At 40.2% G+C, this 22,500-nt stretch overlaps 1 protein-coding gene across 2 annotated transcripts in view; it reads left to right on the top strand.

Moving 5' to 3' along the window:
- Nucleotides 1–22,500, top strand: part of clstn2a (calsyntenin 2a) — a 132,354-nt gene continuing 109,854 nt past the window's right edge. For both annotated transcript variants that reach the window (XM_063885405.1, XM_063885406.1), the window contains exon 1: nucleotides 1–192. In XM_063885405.1, the coding sequence (XP_063741475.1) occupies nucleotides 120–192 (73 nt within the window). In that variant the 5' untranslated portion in view covers nucleotides 1–119. The remainder of the gene's footprint in view (nucleotides 193–22,500) is intronic.

Here is a 22,500-nt window from a genome sequence, read left to right as displayed (position 1 = left end):
GGTCTCTCTACCTGTCCCTCGCGCGCCGGAGCAGTTGAAAACATCCTCGCGCTCGGGAGAAGATCCAAGATTTGGAAAGAGAAGAGGAAGGGAGACATCACAGACTCTGCTCCACAACCATGCAGATACTTGGGCTCCCTTTTTTGCTGGTATGCCTCATTTGGGGCCACTCCTGCGTTATCGGCGGAAAAGGTAGGAACATGAGAAAGAATAAGATGAAAAAAAGCAATTTGTCTTCGAAATGTCTGTCTGCGTTTTCGCGTTTGAGATGCACAAGTTGGAAAAGACAGCACTTATCGTCTGTCCGACAACTTCATCGCCATTTCGGTGTTTTTGTCTGTCTCATGTTAAGTTTTCCATAATATTCAGTAGCTTACATTTGTGCATTATTGCGTACTCAAAGTTTGAGCGAAGACGGACAGGGGCAATTAGCACATGTTCCGCTGGGTGGGAAGTTGGAGCTTGCTGTAACGCTACGTAGTATCACTGTGATGTGTTGGGAGAGGGGGGGTACATGAAAAATAGACGAATAACCACCAAGAAACCACAAAAAATAGTTTAAATGATAAATTAGTGGACTATTCTTCTACTTAACCATAATAGAATACTCTGAAAATCACCCATTACAGTTCCCTATAACCCAAGATAACGTCGTATGCTCTAGGCCTATTCAATTTAACATTACATAATACAACAAAAAGCAGCAGATGACAAACTTAAACTGTTGTTATTTTACTTGAAAAATAACAAATTATATCGCAATGTTCAGCTCTGATGATATCATGATACTTAATATAGAAAAACAAATTGACTCATAGTAATATTGTCACCCCCTAAAGGTTACTGGGAAACTATTCTTAACATAACATTATGACTTGGCAACCTGGCATGCTGCAGTTGCTTAAAGATTATTCCCTATTAACATGACATTTATTGAGGATATCAGAGGTTTATGTTGCTGGTTATGACTGCCTGGTTGGCCAGTGATCTGGAGATGATTTCTAACTATGATAATCGATTGGTGCTCAGGGAAGAAGAAGCCACGGTACTAAATCACATCCTTACCCTGTGATGCTCTCAAACATCAGTTTCCCCTCTCTCAAATACACACACACACACACACACACACACACACACACATACACACACACACACACACACACACACACACACACACACACACACACACACACACACACACACACACACACAGCTGACTGGTGTAGCCTATGAAGGGCAGCAGCGGTTTACAGTGGTATTAATTGGGTCTCTGGAGTGAGAGTGCTGGGCTGGCTGGCTGTCTGCGCTCAGCCAAACATTATCATTATTTTCCGTGTTTATGAAAGACCTCCATATGGCCGGGAGCCAGAGGGGAGGCTAAGTAGGTTTAGACACTAAGTTTACAGAGAAGAGCCATGTATGAACTCTTTGATTTGTAGCTTTGATTGATACAGGCAGTTGTCATTAGCGACTATGCAATGCATAATCTGCTTGTGTCAAGGCCAAATATGTGGGTATCAAACTATGGCTGCAATGATTAGTCGATGGACAGACAAATACTGCTTACTATTTTAATAATCAATCATTGTTCATGAAATATTATGGAAAGTGCTGTTTTTAGCCAGGGACTTCCAGTTAATATTAAACACCTTTGGGTTTTGGACTGACAAGAGGTAATAGTCAGATGAATCAATGATGAAATTACTCATAACATCCTTACCTATACCAAATATGTTATGTAATGTATACATTGGATTTGAATCATTATTGTCAGAAATGATAGTAATTTAATAGGATTTGATTAACCTGTCTATTATTAAGTAAAGCCACTTCCTGTAACCATTGAAAAACAGGAATAGATGAAGGCCTCTGTGCCCTGGATGTTTGTCGGCAGTATAACAAAGACACAGACAGTGAGTTTTTAATTTTGCATTTACAAGCTCTACAAGCTTAGCAGAATACAGTGTGTAATCGAGACAAAGGCTTGCCGGTGAATACCTTTACATAAGTCAGGAAGTAGACCTGTGCAGACGAATGCCAAACAACACAAAACAAGAGGATTTGAGGGGTGCTGAAAGAGAAAGAAAGGGAGAAAACAAGATGAGATTTATGGGTGTCTTTCAACAGAGCCGTCTAGCTGCATTATCCTCGCTGGAACATAAATCGTGAAGGCGATGTGGAACGCAGCGGCATAACTCAGGTTGCTGAAACAATGTCTGGCAGGAACTGCCGGACTCGTCCTGTCACTCTTTTCCTGTTTATTTATGCCCCTTTTCTCTCCCTCCCACTCTTCCTTTGACTCTCTCATTGTTGCTTTGCTCTGTTGAGCTGATGCCATTCAGAGGGCAAATGTCAGAGAAAGGGGATAGAGAGAGAGCGGCGCGAGCAACCTCGTTCTCATTTCCAGAGCTGCTTGTCTTTCTCTCTTCCCTGCCCTGGGATTCAATTCCAACATTTTATGGGCTTAAGTGAGTTGTATAAATGGTGAGGCAGTCCTCTTTCTGTCTTACTTTGCCTTTTCTCATCTGGAGAGTGTCACACTCCATCCCAGGTACCTCTATTACTAACCCCTTCCTCAGTCCCATTTATATTCTGTGCCTTTCCCTGTCCAGATTTTCCCCTTATTTTACTCCCATTGTACCTTTTTCTCAACCTCCCTCCACCGCACACCTTCTCACTCCTGCACTATCTCTGTTTTTAAACTGCAATGCCCCACACAGTAGAACAAAATACATGTTTGTGAAATGTTAAGATGTGGGCCTGAATGTGGGCAATCGTGTTGAAAAAGACTGAGTCCCATTGTGATTTGTACTGGCGTGTGTGTGGAGGAATTTCAGGTCTGTGTGCTGCCGGTCGTATGCAAATGAGGGTAGAGATGCAAATTATTGTCCTAATTTGGATGTTAATTACTCAGTACGGCTAATTATAATATGTCTGATGAGGCGTTAGGTGGAGGAGAGGAGCAAATGGAAAGGTTGCCATAGGATGATGTATGTGTGGAGAGAGAGAGAGAGAGAGAGAGAGATAGATATGCATGTGAGTGTGTTGTGTGTATGCCAGTATCACAGCAGCTGGTCCAATGGCTCCGGTGGGCTTTCTGGTCAGCACTGCTCAATATGTGGTGGATAAACATTCCATGCAGTGCTGACTGAGACACACACACACACACACACACACACACACACACACACACACACACACACACACACACACACACACACACACACTGTCCCGTTTTCCCACTGATGCACCCAAACTCTCAGACACTCCTGTATTTTAAAACTATCTGAGTAAACACTTTTGTGCTTCTTACACTCACATCTCCACCTTCAGCTGGTGGCAGGGTGTCAGGGAATGACTGAGCTGGTGCTGTTCAGGAGACAGAGGGAGAGTAGAGAACCAGTTATTTGAGAGGATGGAGCAAAAATAAGAGCTAGCAAAGGGGAAAAATGCTGTGCACGCAGTGTCTACATAATTTCATCATTACCTTTTAAATTGTTTCTATTTCTTGATTTCCCCCTATAAGCTATAAGAACACAGATCACACATCCAGACAGTTAGAAACAGAATGGGACAGAGAATGATACACATTAAACTATGTCCCTACAAAAACATAGTATACATAGGTTGAGCAGTGACACACATTAGAACTGTTGAACCAATAATAAATATGATAGGGACCAAGCTGGACCTGGTCAGTTGTATTCTGGGAATTGCAGCTTGTAAAGTTGTTCACAGGAAGATTGTTCTTTTATGTTATTTTTGAAGATAAACATAAATATTGTGTTGCAGAGGGAGCACAGATAAATAATCAATTTAATGTGAACTTTCTTTGTATGCTTTACTCTCCATGTTGCTATGCTTCTTTGCTCCTTTCATGGCTTCAGCATTAACTCTGCTAGGTGCCATGCATGTTGGTTTTGGTCGATATGTGAATTTCTTGCAGAATTTGCGAGGATTCATACAGCCTGAACTGTAGTTGTTCTGACCAATCGTTCTGTCTGAAGAATAGAAGCATAGGTAGTTTTATTCCATTCACTGACAAAAGGCTTCACTTACGAAAAGTTCTTAGCCTTGGGCTTTGTTCAGATCCAGCAAATGGATTTTGATGATAAATGAGTGGCCTCCATTGATTTCGTTTTACATTATTAAATATATATTAGTGCAGTTGCCTGAGGTGTACATTTATTAGTTTCCTCATCTTCTCTTGAAAATCTCTATTCCTCATGAGTAAAATTTAATAACAATTTCCTCCATTAAGTTCAAAGACTCATTTGTTTTAGATTGAGGTTTTTGTACCGATAAAAACATTGAAAATAGCCTTAGTGTTGGAGGGCAAATATTGCAGTTTTCGTTGATTTTCCTCCTTGTAATATTTCTTTGTCTTCATATGAGCATGCAAAAATAAAAAGGTGGCTTATTCTCAGGGTTCGGCTGAATAAAGCAATGTTCAACAGTGCCTCTGCTGTGTCCCATGAGCCAGGGTCATTGAAGTGTTACCTACGGTCTCTATGTACACCGGCCGAGCAATCCTTTCTGAAACAATAGCGGCGGTCTGTTGTGCCTCGTGATGGAGCCTGAAGTTATGGAGACATGCACTGCTGCACACTGCTTTAATTATAATTCCAATACAAACGCATTAGGCTTCTGTGTATTTGTTAACCTAATCATAAATTGTGTTAACGTCGTAGTGTGTGTTCAGCCAAACATAAGAAACGCGCACAGATACACACACACACACACACACACACACACACACACACACACACACACACACACACACACACACACACACACACCCCTCACACATCGATTGAGTCATCTCCTTCATCTTCCTTTCAACTTGTCCTGTGTGGGATTCTTGTACAGTCAGTCCAAAGCCTCGCTACACACTTTGAAATGGCTTTATATTAGATTTGCCTCTCTTTTTTTATTGCTTCTCCAGTAGCAATCATGAAAGAGACATGTATTTTTCCATCATGAGATATGATTCTGGAGATGTTTTACAACCACATGTTTCCGTGTATATTTGAGGTAGGCTACAAAGTGAAACCGCACAGTGTCACATCTCAGGGGCGACAATAAGTCATGCCACTGGGAATTCTCTAAAGTTGTTCTATACTTTGCCTACAAGGTAATTCAGTGTGTGACTGAAAAACAAATCACAACAAAACAATATCTTGAGAGAAGACTGAGCTGTGTGTGTGTGTGTGTGTGTGCGCTTTTGCCTTCACCTTTAGTCACGTCTTCATGCCTACACACACTCTTGCACCTGGTGTACCTGAAGCTACAATCGCTGCTCAGAAAGAAAGGAATCACAGCAGGGAGGCAAAATGAAAGCGTGTCCTCAAGAAGAAAGGTTTTAATATTCACGAGTCATCAGTCAGAAGCGGTATCTCTGTTTCTCTCTGTGTCGCTCATTTTATTCCTCTAGGTCTTTCTATAGCACCACACCTGTCTGTTTCTGTGCCTCTCTTTTCTTCTCCCCTTCTGGCAGCGGCACATTAGATATGACGGTTTGGATTTGTGTGTGTCGGTGCAAATATCCCCGTTTCTCCTCTCAGATCACTTTCATATTTTCCTCTTCTACTTCCTTTTGTAAATCTGCCAGCCTCACCTTACAGAGAGTCTGTCCGTTCACCTCGCTCTGTGTCCTCTCTGTCTCTTCCTGTGCTCCCCCCCTTTGTGCTCCAGTGTCACTATGTTTCCAGGTGGCATTACTGCGTTCTCAGTTTGTGTGTTTATCACATTTGTATTTTATGTCTCGTTTTCGTGTGATGAGTTATTTATGCAACATTTATCTTAGCAACCTATCATGGTAACATGCCTACATGAGACACCGTCTGACTACTCACCTGATGCCTAAGATTACATCTATATTGTGAACTAATGTTGCATGAAAATACGTTAAGATGTGTTACAGGCTAATTAAAAGCAAATTAGTCTCATAACAGAACTTATCCTTGTATGCTGTATATCCTCCTCACAAAACAACCTAGACAGAATTCTGTTCTTTCATAAATTAAACTCAAAACCTCTCCTGAACAATGACCTCTTTGATAAAATAGCAAAGGAATATGTTTGTATTTATTAGAGTTTTGTCATTTGCCTGACATACTGAATCCAAACTGAATTGCACAAAAGTTTTAAGGAAGAAATACAAAGAAATGGGCAGAAATGATTTTCAAATGTTCTTGTGCATGTTTGTTGTTGATTACAATTCCCCCGATAAGAGAAAGTTTGTTTTTGTTGTAAATGTCTGGGTCCTTTGAAAAAGTGTATGACAAATCCCACTTTCTTCTTTTTTCTTACTCCACCGTGTTCTTTCTTTCTTCTCCACTCAACTGGTACAACATAGGCGGGGAAATGATGTATTTTTGACAGAGAATATTTCACATGAAGACAAGAAAAGGCCCTTTAAAACAGGCTTTTGCAGAACTCTAAATACATGAACATGGTGTGAACACTGTAACTATATGTCCTGAAACAAAATCTACATTACCAGGACTCCTGAAATCTGAACAGAATCTGCTACAGTTTAGCACAAATATTGACTTCCTGCTTCTGTTCTCAAGGGCCTTAATGACCTCATTTGTGTTATCCATGACTAACTGTAGGCAAAGAGCTAATATAACGCCTTTTATCACAAGTGGTATGATTGTGAGTCACGTACTGCATTACTCCCTGATCCATAAATTTAGATGTGTCAAAACAGAGCTTCAATTTCCGATCTGTAATGTACTCTCCGGCTTGGCCTTTGTTCTTTCCATTTGCAGTTTGATGTATAGTCTGTTGCTGCCCTCGGAGTCATTTGGTCCTCCTCCTCTCTACGTTTTCTTATACACTCATCCAACCTTTCAGCCTGTTTACTCATACACAACCTCTTCCACCTCCTCCGGTCTCTCTCTCCCTCGGTTTGTCCCTAAAGAAATGAGCAGTACCACAACCCCAGTGTCAGCACTGCAACGTTTCCCATCAAGTCCTTGTCACATCTGATGAGTTTTAATTTTTACTTACTCTGGCGTAATGACATTTTTCTGTTTATTTTATTTGTGGTCCACAGCTCTCGCTATAACAACTCTGTTCCCTGTCAGCAGAAAACCCGATTAATCTTTCTGCAATTTCAGCATTGTTTTTGCACACTCTGATAATGGTGCTTACCCGGGTTTTTCACGCTCATTATTGTTAATCGATTGACATTCATCATCGCAGAAGGAAAACGAAACATCCTTTTGATGAACGAGAGCTCCACTGGGCCTTTGAGTCTTCTAAAGCACAAACGCACAGATAAACATTTAGGTTACTCGTAGACATTTCCTGTGGCGATCCTTCCTCCTGCACGGTGTCAAGGGGAGACTGGAACGATGGTGTTATTTGCACATGATGGCTCAGAGTATGTACCATAAGGGTGTGTGTGCAGCATGTGTGTTTTGTAATTGTTCAAATTGAAAGATTGTTCATGAAAGATGCCTTAATCCTACACTGGGAGTTATGTCATGTTTCACATGGCTCAAAGGTCACTTTCCGAGGACTTATGAGCTGTTGGGTGATGGTATATAGTCACAGACTCTCCTGTGTACTCTCTACTAGCTATTATTACAAATTATTTTTGGGAATACTTGTTGTTTTGTAAATTTCTCCCACCCTTTGGGGGGCTTTTGGGTGTCTCGAGGATGAATGTATATCATAATACAAATCACATCCATTTCTGTATAGTTTTGTCAATTAGAAAGGTTTTTGTTGAACTAGTAAGCTATACTATAAACCTTTCGTATGCTGAAAGTGAAGTGCTTATGTGGTGTATGTTGAAAAGTATATCTCACACCTGAACACAACTCATAACTTTTAATAATCCAGCTTGTCAGTGGAATTACACAGCACTGTATATGAAAACCCCTCCCTTCCTCAGCGTTTGTCTCCTATCTCAAACACAATCTCCGATTTTAACGGAGGCAGTATGTTTTTTTGCCAGACAGCGAAATGACTCCTGTGTGAAATAAACTTTTAGGCATTGTTTTGCGATCGTCAAAGGCAGATCAAATACATGACGATACTTCAAACAAAACAACCCTGGCAAGAAGAAGCAAGAATGTCCTCTTCAGTTTATCTGTCACAATTAACCCACGACTGAACTGTTACATTTCTATTAAAATGCCAAGGCTTTGTGTGAGGATTGCTCACCCCCATATCTTTGTGCCACTTTTCCTCTGTAATTATAGTCAATTTTCTTCACATGCTGACAATAACGGTATTGTATTGAGTTGAAAAGACAGCGCCACCATTACTGGCACATCACATTGGTGTGAAAAAATGACTTTTGAAAGTGTAAAACAAGCAAATACTTGAAACAGTCAGCCTCTTGCTATGGCAACATACTCTTATTATCCTCCTGAGACTTTACAATTTACTCTTCACCAGAACACCACAATCTCTTCTAGATTATTGGATGAGTAAATTTAACTCTACAGGATTTAAAAACGTTATAGCTTTTCATTTTTCCATTTATGGGATCTACTGTCAACAGCCACTATGATCTTGAAATATGTCGTACATCTATAAAGCGGTAGGTCCAACTGGAGCACATCGCATTGATAAAGTTGTCATTTAAATGCCTGTTATGGTAAATATCAGTCCCGTTTTGAAGCTTGGATTGGTGGAATTTTGAAGCTATGATTGCAAGTGATCTGCCCCATGAGATAGACATTTAGCGGGAGGAAACGCGGTGTGTAAAGGAGTGTTTTTGTAAAGGATAGCCGGAGCCCAAAAGGCAGTTGTGGAGAGAGGCGTGTAATAGAACCTTTTGGAGCAATGGAGATGAAACTCAGAGAGACACGGGGAGAGCTGGAACTTTGATGGCAAACACTGAAGGTTTATTATGAAGTTAACGGCCGGAGAATTGACAAGACATTTGCCGCAGCCACGAGTTGACAGAGCGGTTGCCCGACCAATTCTGAAGATCTTTTCCGTAGTCCGAGGTTTTAACCAGTTCAGAGTGTATGATCATCATTCTACATTAGCAAGACTAAACAAATATGGACCCTGAATCTACCTAAAGCTGTTGTACATGAGAAAAGAATGTACGCCAGGGAAACTAAGTTCCAGATAAGAAGGGCTTCTAGATGTCCCTAAACAATAAATTATCACAGGTCAGCTTGTGCTCGGTCACAGACTGGCATCAACAAAGCGCTCAAGCTGCCCCTCTTTAAGGGAGATTACAGCAACCCGAAAGCCAAAGAACTATGCCATGGTAATAGAGACAGAGGAAGGAGAAAATGATGAACTAGGTCAAAGGTTAAACACCTAAGCAAAATATTCGCTAACCAGTGGGAGGAAACGCAGCGTGTAAAGGAGTGTTTTTGTAAAGGATAGCCGGAGCCCCAGAGGCAGGTGTGTGGAGAGAGGAGGAGGACAGGGAGGACAGGGGAGGACAGGGTCACGATGAAAAGATCTGAGTTAAAGTGTGAGTAGGTGAATGAGAAAACCCTGATCACACTGATGTATTGGTTTAGGATGTGTTAGCACTAAAACAGATCATCAATCCTCTGTCCTCCCATCTGTCCCTCCTCTCCCCTCCTGTGTGACCGCTCAACCATTATACTTTATTTAAGTAATTGCCCGGAAAATGGTTCTGAGTTGTCATCGGAGAGGAAAGTGCTCCTTTCAGCAGCCATGGCAGCTCAGGGCTTGCAACTTAGGGACGTTTTTCCTTTTATTGGACATTAATGTGTTTTATTTCTCTGCCTACCTTCTTCATACCTTCCCCTCCCACAGCTGCCCTTTTCTGACATCCCTCCCTCCCTCATGCACTATTAAACACACACACACACACACACACACACACACACACACACACACACACACACACACACACACACACACACACACACACACACACACACACACACACACACAGTACACTTAGCAGCTCCTCAGCCTCTGTAATAAGCTGCTGTCCTCACCAGTAATGGGGATCAGCTGTGAGTGGAGTGGTCCAAGATGGCAGCTCCACAAAAGGGTCTGACAGATGCTTGGGAACGAGACAAATCCGGGAGAAGACACCCGGCTTAAACCTCTTGTTAACCCCTGACCCTTCTCTCTCTTCCCGCTTTCTGCCAACTCTAGATGACTAATTCTAAGATTGTCTACATTGGTTCTCACAAACAGCGTGAGACGTTATCCAACATTACAGTGCCACACTGTTACCTCCCAAGGTGTTGTTTCCCTCAATTACTTCTTTATTTAGACCACGGGGCTAGAGGAGCGAAGGAGAAACACGCTCAGAAAATCTTGAAATGATTCACCCTCTGGGTTTTCTGGGCCTTCTGTGGGTGGCACTATTTTGTTAAGCAGACTTTCTTGTTTTAGTTGCATGTTATTTCAACAGTTGTTTAAGATGTGAGGAGGTTTTAGCAGCAATGGTGTGATTTTGGGGAAAATCTGAGGCGCTGATGCTTCTCTCTTTATTGCAGAATATGTAATTCATCCCTGTTGTCAGGTATTGATTTCAGGAGAAAAGTGATGATAAACAATGTTTTCTTTCTTGCGCCGATCCCAGTGGCAGATTAAAACAAACTGCTGAGAGTAATGTGGCCCGGCTGAGTAGCACATTCACACAATGCCTTGCACTGCCTTCTTACTTACACAATACAGGAGTATAATACTTCAAATATATCATATTCAACCCCGTAGCCACACACATTTCTTATGCTGACGTATGGCATGGAAAATAAAAGTCCTAGGGAAAATATTGGAAACATTTTGAAATTTAACATAAGCGTCTTTCCTGCCTCAGAAATGCAGCACATCTGGCAAAGTGTGCATGAGTATCACATTGCAACACAGAGACATAATTTGCCATGTTATTATTCCGGAGCTTACTAGAATTATTAAAGGCCCCCTGTAGTTGCCTAATATCGTGCAGTCTGTCATATGAAGATAATTATAGATAATTCACCTCCCTTTGATTTATTTAACCTCCAGCTTTTTTTTCTCTGGTATTTGTCCCATTTGAAGTAGAAAACTATGTACAACATTTGCATTAAAGAATATAGATAGAGATAAAATAATGACACCAGAAAGAGAGTTTGGAAAGCGAACAGAAGCCAAGGACAGAGGAGAAGCTAGATGTCAGAGAGATGCAGAGAAATGCTGAACAAAGCGAGCATCCTGACAGAAAAGAGAGGGATGTAGGGAGAGAGGCCGTGCGCTGTGGTGATGTTTGCCATTGCCACTCATTGTTTGATGGTGTGAGCGGTCGGCGGCGCGCCCTGGAGTGATTCATCATGATTATGTGGCGGTGGGCAGGTAATGTCACAGCAGGCGGGCCGGGCACAGCGGAGGCTCACACTCTTTCTGGGCATCTGTCTTCCCCAGCCAGGGTGGAGGTGGTCACATCAGGCTGTGTTGCGTCCCTGCGGCGCCCTCTAAATATTTCAAGCTTTTTAAAATGTTCTTTTGTCACTCTGATTGTGCCTAAGCTTCCAGTGTCGAGGTTATTTCTGCTGCCCAATCCTGACTGTCATATAACACGGAGCTTCCGTGACTCATTAAAGACGCATTAAATGTCAAACGTCAGTCTGCCTACTCTCTCCCTCTCACCCTTTTTCTGAGTCTCTGTGTTCAGCCTTTGGATGTCTCTGACACTTCATGTGGCAAATGAGGTCCTCTCTAACCTGGATCCTTCACATCTCTTTATGTTTCTTCTAAAATGGCTCACCCTGTGCAGTGATGAACCTAATGGTTGTTTGTCCAACTGTCAGTAGTTATGTTTATTACATGGCTTAGTTGAATACTCAATTCTGATTGGTCAATTCAGAACATGTGACACGTTGTTAATCCAGTAGTACAGACTGCTGTCAAGGACTTATTGACTGTTGTTAAGGAGGATCAAGATAGAGAAAGGAAAAAATGTTAGAATACGGAGAGCTGGACGTCAGATAAATCCCCAAAAGAAGACAGACAGGAAGTGAACACTAACAGGAACACGGCATATCCCTTACATATTAACTTGGTCGTGTGTGTGTGTGTGTGTGTGTGTGTGTGTGTGTGTGTGTGTGTGTGTGTGTGTGTGTGTGTGTGTGTGTGTGTGTGTGTGTGTGTGTGTGTGTGTGTGTGTGTGTGTGTGTGTGTGTGTGTGTGTGTGTGTGTGTGTGTTAGGCGTAAAAAAGTCTTTAATGCTTGCAGCTTGTCCTGTTTGTCACATGTTTATGGGTGGGTGTTTTAGGGCAGTCACACACACACACACACACACACACACAGTCACACTCACACTCACACACACACATTTAATGCCATGTGTACTTGCTGTACATTCGGTCTCTAACGCACAGTGTGGTGGCGGAGAGGTCTGAATGATTGATGATGGCCGCTCTGCTGTGTCTGCCAAGGCTGCAGCTAAAACCAGAGTAATTCTCTCTTTCTGCTGTCACTCGATGAATATTGTATATGTTATGGACCTGCTCGCCTCAAAATATGTCCACTCGGTCAAGTTTGAATCCATCTAACCAATTATTTTCTTGTACAGATTAAAAGTAAGCAAATAATGTTTTCTTGGAAGCCATGCCTCCTTTTAACCCTCCTTATTAGTGCAATATTAACTCAAGCTGCACTCTGATCTGTCCTGGAAAAAAGATATATTCAGTATGTTTAAATTTCAACTGATCCAATAAAAATACTTCTCCTTTCCTGTTGTTGTTTATAAAAATGTCTAATTTTCCTATTTAAATAAATGAACACTAATTAGTTGTACATACTTTTCTTTTTTTAAACACTTTCTTCATTGTTTTTTTTAACACATATAAAAAACATATAAGACAGTACACAAACATCCACAAGACATAACACAATGAAGTACATTAAAAGTCACATAGATAACATATATAAATAAAATGCCACATTAGTGGGTAGGCTATGTAAGGAAATATACAAACATAGGTAGGCAGATCTGAAAAGGCTCCTTCTCCCAGCAGAGGAACATTCATCTGTACATACTTGATGATGTTCATTTTAGCAGCCAGGAAGAAGTCATATAAAAATATGCCTTCAAGTCTAGTAACGGTTTCATCGTGCCAGCTTTAAGGAACCCATTTTATTTTCTTCTAAAAAGACAACGAGCTGATGAGACTGTGCATCGAGCACACACAACTCTATGGGATGCAGGACTGCCCCCGGGTGAAATACCAGGGTTTTAGGTGGGCAATCTTTAGAAGAAGAGAGAAGTGAGCCTCCTCCAGAGCAGCTGAAGACGTTACACAGCTGAGTTGTACTCCTTCTGACAGGTAAACTGAACTTCATGGCCTGCCCCCTTAAGATCAGTTAGGCATAAAGACTCTTTTTTGACTGATAAATCATTTCTTTAGATGTAATGCATAAACATCATGTTGATGAACATTAAGAAACAGAGACAATACCTTTTAACCCATGTTCCTAAACTGGGCCGGGCCTTTAAAGCAATAATCTCCGGTAATCACCCGGCCGACACTCTGTATTACTGAGAGTGTGAGCGTGCTGCGACGTGCCCTCAGGTCCTTCAGAAACATGATTACCTGTCTGCAGGCTTGCACTGTCAGCACAATCTTGCAGGCAAACGAAGCAGAACGTCATTTAGTTTTTTTAAATCTTGACAGTGTGCTTGGCCAGCTGTTTAGCTGCTTGTGTACACTCTCGGTTATGCTACGGTCTGAGTTGTAGATTAGTTTGTGTAAGTTTTGTGTTGTTGTCTTTCAGTTTTGCTATATATTCAATACTTTTCTTTTCTTAATGTTTGTTCACTCTATTTCCTAATTGCATTACACATAAAACCACAATTAACAGCCTCTCATTCCCTGTGCTGTCATCACCACCTGCAGAGCGCTCGTTTGCATACATCTCTGGATAACACTTGATATAATGAATAACATTGGATAACACACAAGAATGAACCACACTCGAGGTGTGAGTGATGTTTCTCATTAACAGTCAGGTTTAGTTTGTTATTTAGAATTTCTGAATGTCTAGCTTTAGCCTACATGCAAGTGGTATCAAGATATATTTATTTCTGTAACTAGGTTGTCTCTGATGTTATTAATAGCATGTTAGTTTCCGTAGAGAGTTTCCTACTGTGATTTTGTTTTTTCACAGTTTTTGTAAGTAGGACTTTTCACAGTGTTTGCCTTACAGTGTGTTTTTAGAGGGAAGAGTGGATTGTGGAACCCTTGATCGTCCCACTGTTCCCTTTTTCCCACCAAACCAGCTCCAGCTCTAGCTCCGTGTTAGAGCTCTTCTGCTTCCGAACTGGCTCTTCTTCTAAGGCCCAATTGTGTTTCCACCGCCAAAAGTACGGCTTTTTGTTGTTGTTGTTAAAGTTAATCCTGCCTCCAATGTAAGCGTGACGTACGTGGTTCTTGTCTCTGGACCAATAGTTTTTTGGAGCCAGATAAATCCGGTTTTCGGCACCAAGTGTCGGCTCCGCTGCGGTGGGAACAGGAAGAACTGGTGTTTATAGGGCTCTAGCTCCGAGCTGGCCCAGGATCCGTTTTGGCAGTTAGAGAGGAAATGTTTTTTTTTCTGCATTTGACCCAGCCTACTGTTAGGAGGGACATGGGGGCATTTCGGTAGCACTTGGTCTTTTGGGGACTTGAACCAGTGACCTTCCTGTTCCCAAGCCTAGTCTCTACAGACTTCACCCCCATCGGCCATTATTAGAGAGTTTAACAAAAAAAACAACATACGCAAACACACTCTGACATGATTGCTTTTGCATTGAGTTAATCAGGAATCGTGGCAAATATTTTATAATTAATAGCAACATTAATTCCTTCAAACATTCTTTTATATGTCCCAACGAATATAAGGTGGGGTCTGTGTGGCTAAAAATGTCTCTGGCATAAAACAAAATCCAAATGAATGCAATGTGTTAATGCAAAAACACTACATAGAGACGTCAGTAAAATACAACAACTCTTAAGTTTGATTTGATTTTGGCAGAGTCAGAATCAATGTCAGCTAAATGCTCTAATTTAATATATTATTGGGCCATGCAATAAAGCCAGGGCTAACGCATAGTGTTTAAATCATGTATGACTGAATCATACCCGTTTGGGAACTGTCCACACTTCCACTTCAGCACTTTTTAGTGTTTGGAAGTCAGCCAGAGCTTTCTCTTTGAGCTAAGAACATGAAAAGGTCTAAGCTTATCAGAGTTTTAATAGATGAAGCACATTTGCCTTAAGTGTCTAAAACTGATTAGCTATTCTTTGCGCTTCACTCATGTTTAGGCTTCAAACCCCGAGCTGCATTCCACTGATGCTAAACAGTGTCAGGCGGTTTCACAGTGCAGCTGTGACAAACACTAAAACATCTTTCCAGCCATAATTTGAGCAGATGCTGATTTTGAAATGGTATCACACCCGTGTTATTATTTCCATTAACACAGTCGCGGAAAAAGAACCCTACTGCAGAGCGTCCCCGCTTTCCCCTGTAATGGCCTCACTTTATTTCAAATTGTTAATGAGATATTAAGAGACGGGAGTTGTTGTGTGGAGCATTAAAAGAAAGCTGTTGTTACCCTGATCAGAATCACTCTGTTTTCCCAAAATGTGTCCGGTCAACAGGAGACACTAATGGAGCCCTTTTAATGCTCAGGTGAGGGGGTGACCGCCTGTTAAATGGGTCATAATCACTTAAAAATAGCTCTTGCATGCCTCTCTCTTTAAATGTTTTAGACGCACAAAATGCATTTCAGCCTAAACTTCATACTGCCAACAAACTGAATGCCACAAATGAATCCGTTTGCTCATCATTGACATCGATTAACATCCAGAAAGAGGCTGTGATTTTTTCTTTCACAATTAGAATTAGACTTATAGAGTCGCAGGTTTAAACCCACTATTTGTTACACATGCACACACGGTGAAATCTGACCTCAACAGCATTATAAGTTTCTCTTGTTTTATTATTTATAGGTATGTCTTTGATTTAAATTATTATTCTTATTTTGTATTAAAAAAAAAAAAACAGACAATTTTTCTCTCTGTCGAAATTCAACAGACACTGGAATGGCTGCCACACATGTAGAGATAAAGATTTAAGAAAAAATTGGAGTGGTCTCTTCATTTTTTGTATATGCAGATTGAGCATCATGTACATAAATATGAAAACTTTGTATACTGGCAGAAATGTGCAGCTTGTGGTTGGAAAATCACCGTCATTCTGTCTTTATTTCCCCCCATGTACTCATTTGTCTCTTTTATTCTGTCACTCACTCCTGCAAGGCCATCTGTAGATTATGGTCTGTCGATAGTGAGCAGTTGGCTGCACAGCTTATTGGTCTGAAAGCTAAATTCTTAATAATGTGACTTTTCTTCTATTCCCAAGCCTTAATGCCTGGTCCCCCGACGGCCCCTTCGAGGTGACCTTTAAATAATCAAAGGAATTAAAGGGGATTAAAATGTGTAATAGTGTGAAGCATCAGTGCACCCGCTGTTAAGATCTATTAGAGACAATAACGCCTCTGTGGAAAGATCTGGAAGACAAGGCTTCATATCCTAAACATGTTAGTCTCTTTATAAATTAATTACTTAAAGCAATCACAGAAAACCAAAGCATTATTAGCTGCTACTGTTCTGTGTTCCCATGCCCAATGTCAGATTTAATAAAAGACACATTTTTCAGCACAATTTGTTGAACCTTATCTTTTGTTGTAGTCTTTCATTTTCCCGTCTTCCTGTGGGATGTCAGCACTGTCCCGCAGTATTAAATTAAATGTGGATAGGTAGCAGCAGAGGAAGAGAGGAAACTGACACTGAGCTTTCAGAAACCCTCCCAAGAGCGGTGCGGTTTGGTGACACTGTTGGATGAGTTTGAAGGTGTCACACTCTCACAAGAGTCATATCACCTAAACCCCACAAACTGTGCAGCTGTATGCACAAAGAGGCCACAAATTACCATAATGCAACAGCACACTGACAGACAGGTCAGCAGGCGGCAGGAAGACAGACAGCTCACACTCTGAGGGAGGGAAGAGCTTTCAGAGAAACGAGAAGATGAAAAGACACACAAACAGATCAGCATATTTCAAGGATAATTATTCCCTCTAGAGTTGTTTTGGGGAGGGCAACTTTCCTTTATTATCCAACACCAAGTAAAACTACCGTAAACAAAAAGCTGGAAACACTTGGTGGGAAAACCTTTTTTTCTTTTAAAATAAACATTCAGAATCTAAATAATTTCAACCTTTTTCTTTTCAATAACAAAAACATATCAATAGGTATAAAAATGCAGGCATAGCTTTATTGCAGTGTCCAAACTTTCTCCACTGAGGGCCACATACGAAGGGCTGGGCTGCCCGCTAGAGGTCAGGTATATTGCCTCATAGGTTAAGTTATAAGTTAGCAAAACCAAGTAAATTATGTTTAACACCTGAATATGCTTTACAGCCTACATCACAGCTCTCCATAGGGTTTCTTTTAGTTTGTTGGCAGCTCATTCCTTAAAACAGAAGCCCTAGATTGCCTAAAACAAGGGGAAATATGAAGGCTTGTTATGCAAACAGGTTATTGGGCGTTTTCTCATTCACTAAGATTTGTTAGAAAATGTGTTTAACTTTAAATGATGGAATTGATTTGACATTGGGCTTATCAACACATGATTACTTCTGTGTAATATATGTTTATATATTTATTTAAGAAGTACAATATAAGAGAAAGTTTTATGTTTGGGCCATATTCCATTATACTTTTTGAATTTGCTGAGGGCCGATTCAAAATGGACCATAGACCACATTTGGCCCTCCAGCCATAGTTTGGACATCCCTGCTTTATTGAATAAAAATCTTAGTTGACTTATAAATGAAATTGTCTCAATAAAGTTTCACTTAATGTATATTTTATTCTTCTAGCCAAAAGGGATCCCACATTAAATGAGGTGTTTTGGCCTCTCGTCACATTTAAGCTACACCTTATTTATTATTTATCCTATATTGTTGTATTTCTACCTTTCAACTATTATGAATCATCATACCGTAACATATGGGGGAAAGCAGGCAGGTTATTTTCTTTTTTAATTGTTAATTTTGTCAATTGTTGTAATGAAAAACTGATTTTAGTGAACTTGCATATTTTATACTTTTGACAATTCTCAATCAATCGGTCTATCAAAATGTCTGACCAGCGTGCCTAGGCCTCATCACTACCTCTGTTCCCGTTTCCAGGTTCACTTAATTGATTGTAGGAATAACAAGCCTCGACTGATTGTTCTGCAATCAAGCACTTTTTACCAAAGACTTAATGAAATAAATATGCTGTAAGTGGGTTTGATGCAAATCTCTCTGAGGGTTTTTAATAGGCTGAGGTTAATACAAGGGCAGAAGAGTTCCTTTTTAAAACATCATCATCATCTGACCTTGTTGTAAAAGGGAATATCTGTGGTAGGGGAAACACTGCTTTTATCTTCAACTCGGGTGTCTCTACGGTAAACACATGTTTGACATGTACAGGAACATGCTGTAATTAAGATAACGGATAATGGCATATCTTCAAAAGTCTGATTCCTGTTGTTCCTATATCCCTGTATTTCTCACCTCCCTCTGTCTCTTTGTCTCCGCCAAATATTTTCTCTCTGCTGTGACAAGATAAGAGTAAAATACATTACTGGACAACCGAATGATTCCTGATTTGATTTCACTTCCTGGAAGAATGAGTTAGGCAGACCCAAAACATCCTGGGAGGCAAAATGAATAATTCTTCACTCTCTCCTTATCTAGCTTTCTTCTTCCTTGTCTGCTTTCTTCTCTCCCTTTGTTCCTTCACCCTGCAGAACTTTTACCTGAGAAGTTAGGTGGGCTGTCACATTCGTTATTCTGCGCCTACTCTTGTTTTACTTCACTCATCATCAAGTTGAATATTCAGAACAATTTAAAAGAAATCGTCCTCATTTTGTCTCAGCAGGTTACTGCCTGAGTGCTGTGTAAACATAGTCTTAAGAAGTGTATTTCTCTCTTTAATCATATTTTTTCGGAGCTGTCTTACTTTCGGGAACTCTAAACTATAAAGAATTAACACAACTGAGTAAGTAGTGAATTATTAATAAATATTGAGATATTTCAAAAGTGGTACGCTGATTTTTCTCCAACTAAATAAATTCCTACTTGCAGTACAACATGTGAAAGCAAAAAGCCCTTGTGTGTTCAACTTGCTGTCATATATATGTATTTCTTTTACTTTACGGTATTTTAGGCCATTGTTTTCCTTCTTTTGAAACACGTCGAAGGCAGGAACAAAACTCTAACCCAGTATTACATGTCTAGACTACTACACACCAGTATTCCTATTACAAACACTTATCTTGAAAGTCAATGCTCCTTTCTTTTCGAGCTGCAAGTACAACCCTCAGCTATCATGTTTGTCTGGAAAAGCACATACAGTTGTTGTCAATATTCTTGTTTTTCGTCCTCTTATCATCCCCTCCATCCTCTCCCTCGTCTCGTCGTTAGTCTGGAAAATCATTTTGAACTTATTCCCGAGTAATCCTGTTAGAAGGGAAATGATCTGGCTCCCTATTTGGTATTTAGTTTGGGTGTATTACGTGTGTTTACATGTGATTGTCACTCTGTGCCCTTGTTAGAATGGGAGGTTGGATCTTTAAAGAGTTGAAATTGAAAAATCTCTGTGTGAGTGAGAGTGGACGTCGCTCTCAGCAGGCTTTGTGTTTTGGTGATGAATTGCAGCAGTCCTCTTCACAATGACATTTCAATACCACATAACATAAAGGAGAGAATTCCATCAAGTCTGTGTCTGAATTCTAGACTATTCAGTAAATCCAACCACAACTGCATTATAGAGTATTTGGTTTAAATATGTATGCCAAAATGTTAATGACTGTGTCAATACAGATTTAAGGCTGAATGGATTAAGTGGTCGAACAAACAACGCTCCACCAAGCTTTAAACTACTACTGCAAAAGAAAAGCCCAAAACTGATAATTGACTTCTTCATACAGAAGTCTTGTTTCAAGACGGCATGAAAGAAGCAGCTCAGCAGCTCACACACTCTCCTCCCCCAAACACTCCCTGACACAATTACTGAAGTCAACATAAAGTCTTGACTTTGCGAATTCCATCTCCTCTGAGAATACATGTATTATTTGTTGCTGCAGTATGTTCTCTTACCTTACACAATGTTGACATGACTGCATGTTACCTTTAGTTTGTAAGGCTGTATTACCCTTAACTCAGGCTTTGACTTCAATATAAAACTCTGAATTTTACATGACTAAGCATTGGAGTCATGTACAGATAATGGATCCATTTGTGTATTAAAAATGGCCCTAATTAACCTTAAACCCATAGCTGAGATATTATGACGTAGACCAGAGGTGTCCAAACTATGGCCTGTTTTCCATTTTTAATTGGCCCTCAGCAAATTCAAAGAGTATGCTTTTCTTATATTATATGCTGTATATATATACAGCTCTGGACATGTTTCTTAAATCTTTATCTCTACATGTGTGGCAGCCATTCCAGTGTCTGTTGAATTCCAACACAGAAAACAATTGTCAGTAGTTTATAGAATACCATAGTAAAAAATAATTAATCTAACTCAAAGACATACCTATAAATAATAAAACCAGGGAAACTGATAATGCTGCAGTGGTCTCTTAATTGTTTCCGGAGCTGTAGATAAACATATATTACACAGTAGTAATCATGTATGGATAAGGCCACTTTTCAAATAAATTCAGTCAATTAAAGTTGAACAAATGTTCTAACAAATCTTAGTTTATAACAAAAAACATATCTACAAGCTTGAAATACAATAGACCCTTCATGTTTCCCCTTATTAAAGCAATCTAAGGCTCCTGTTTTAAGGGATGAGCTGCCAACACTTTTTGTAACAAAAGAAATGAAAACCTGTTTGTTTTCTCAAAGCATATTCAAGTATCAAGCACAATTGACCTACATGTCAATGTTTTTCCTAATTTATAACTTAACTTATGAGGCAATATACCTCACTTCTTTGTTTCTCTTCGTGTGGCCCTCAATTAAAAAAGTTTGGACAAATAAGACGCAATTCATCCCAATAATTTACCCTGGTTTCCAATATTAATCCTACATACTAGCAACAGGAATACTAATATGCTATGTTGTGATTTGATGCCTTGTATGTGCTGCTGTGATAGCTTGTAGTAATTTCACCTAAGAATCTGCATGTTGTTTCTTTAAGACACTTAACCTTAATTCAAGTTTTCAAACAGTTCTGGAAAAGTTAAGTTAATCTATCGATCCGATCTGTTTAACATTCTGATCTTACTCATGCACGTGAGTCGTCCTGATAAAACACCGTCTCATCCTCTCTCGATGCAATCCATACATCCCCTCAGCTCAGAGCTGCTAAAACGCCCCGACTGTCTAATTGAGACGCTTCCAAAATTAGAGGAAGAGACGGGTTGAGGAGATGGGAGAGGGGTAAAGAAATAACACAATCTGCAGGAGAGTAACGCAGGGCCATTGATCATTCCCGACAGTAGACTGAAAAAACACTGGACTTACGCATGAATAAACGAGCAACGATGAAAAATACACATTTGCAGAGATCATGTAATTACTTGTGTTGAAATATGGATAGAGCTTCTCCTGTTTTGAATGATTGCAGGTTTACTCATGTTCCCTTACTCACCTTCTTTTCATGTTTTTATTTCCTCTCTCTTGCTGTGCATCACACCACCACAGTTAAAAAGCCTACATTTATTCTCCTATACTAGCCATTTTTCCTCCCTAAATGTAATATATGACCTGCAAAAACTCCCCACACCACTTCACTTCACTTAGTTTCAGATGATGAAGTTTTTCCCGGATCCAGTAATGTGTCAAAATGAATAGGTCTCTCCCATTTGACATGTTAATGTAACATACCTCAATTATTTTCTCTTCAATGCCTCCATCCATCTATCTGTCCACATTTCTTCCCTGGTTAATAATTTGGATCACGAAAGCAGGCTGGCATGTACCTGAGTAATAATTCAGTAGTGTTATGCATTTGTACATTCTTAAACCAGTCAAAGTCCTTGCCTACTTTTAGAAAGGTGACGTTAACCTACGTTCTGCTGTTATAACAATGAGGACATGCAATCTAAGCTTCTTTGCAATGCTTTTGGCTCATAAGGAACATGACAGAATGGAGAGGGAACAGCTTGCAGGGCCAAGTCTTTTTAAAAAGTCTCATTCAAGATGGCACATTTGCAACCTTTCACTGTAGCAACTCAACAGTTGTAACTTGCAGAACACTTAAAAACCTTTTGCATTTGTGCTGTTCATAGAAATACTGCTGAAGTTACTGAAAGATTCCTTTTCATGAGGTTCTGATTCCACTATAGAGCAGAGGAGATGCTTTCTCGGCATGTCTTGCTGTTAAGGTCACAATTCATACCCGTGAATGCCAAGGAACCTTGTCTCATCTTTCCTGGTATTATAGACTTAAGTCAGGGTGTCCCTGGATGCCCTGGAGGACTGTCAACACCAACTTAAAG

Source organism: Eleginops maclovinus, chromosome 6 (assembly GCF_036324505.1).
Source record: "Eleginops maclovinus isolate JMC-PN-2008 ecotype Puerto Natales chromosome 6, JC_Emac_rtc_rv5, whole genome shotgun sequence".
Classification (NCBI taxonomy): Eukaryota; Metazoa; Chordata; class Actinopteri; order Perciformes; family Eleginopidae; genus Eleginops; species Eleginops maclovinus.
Note: the sequence above shows the minus strand (reverse complement) of the source record. Positions and strands in the feature narration are given on the sequence as shown.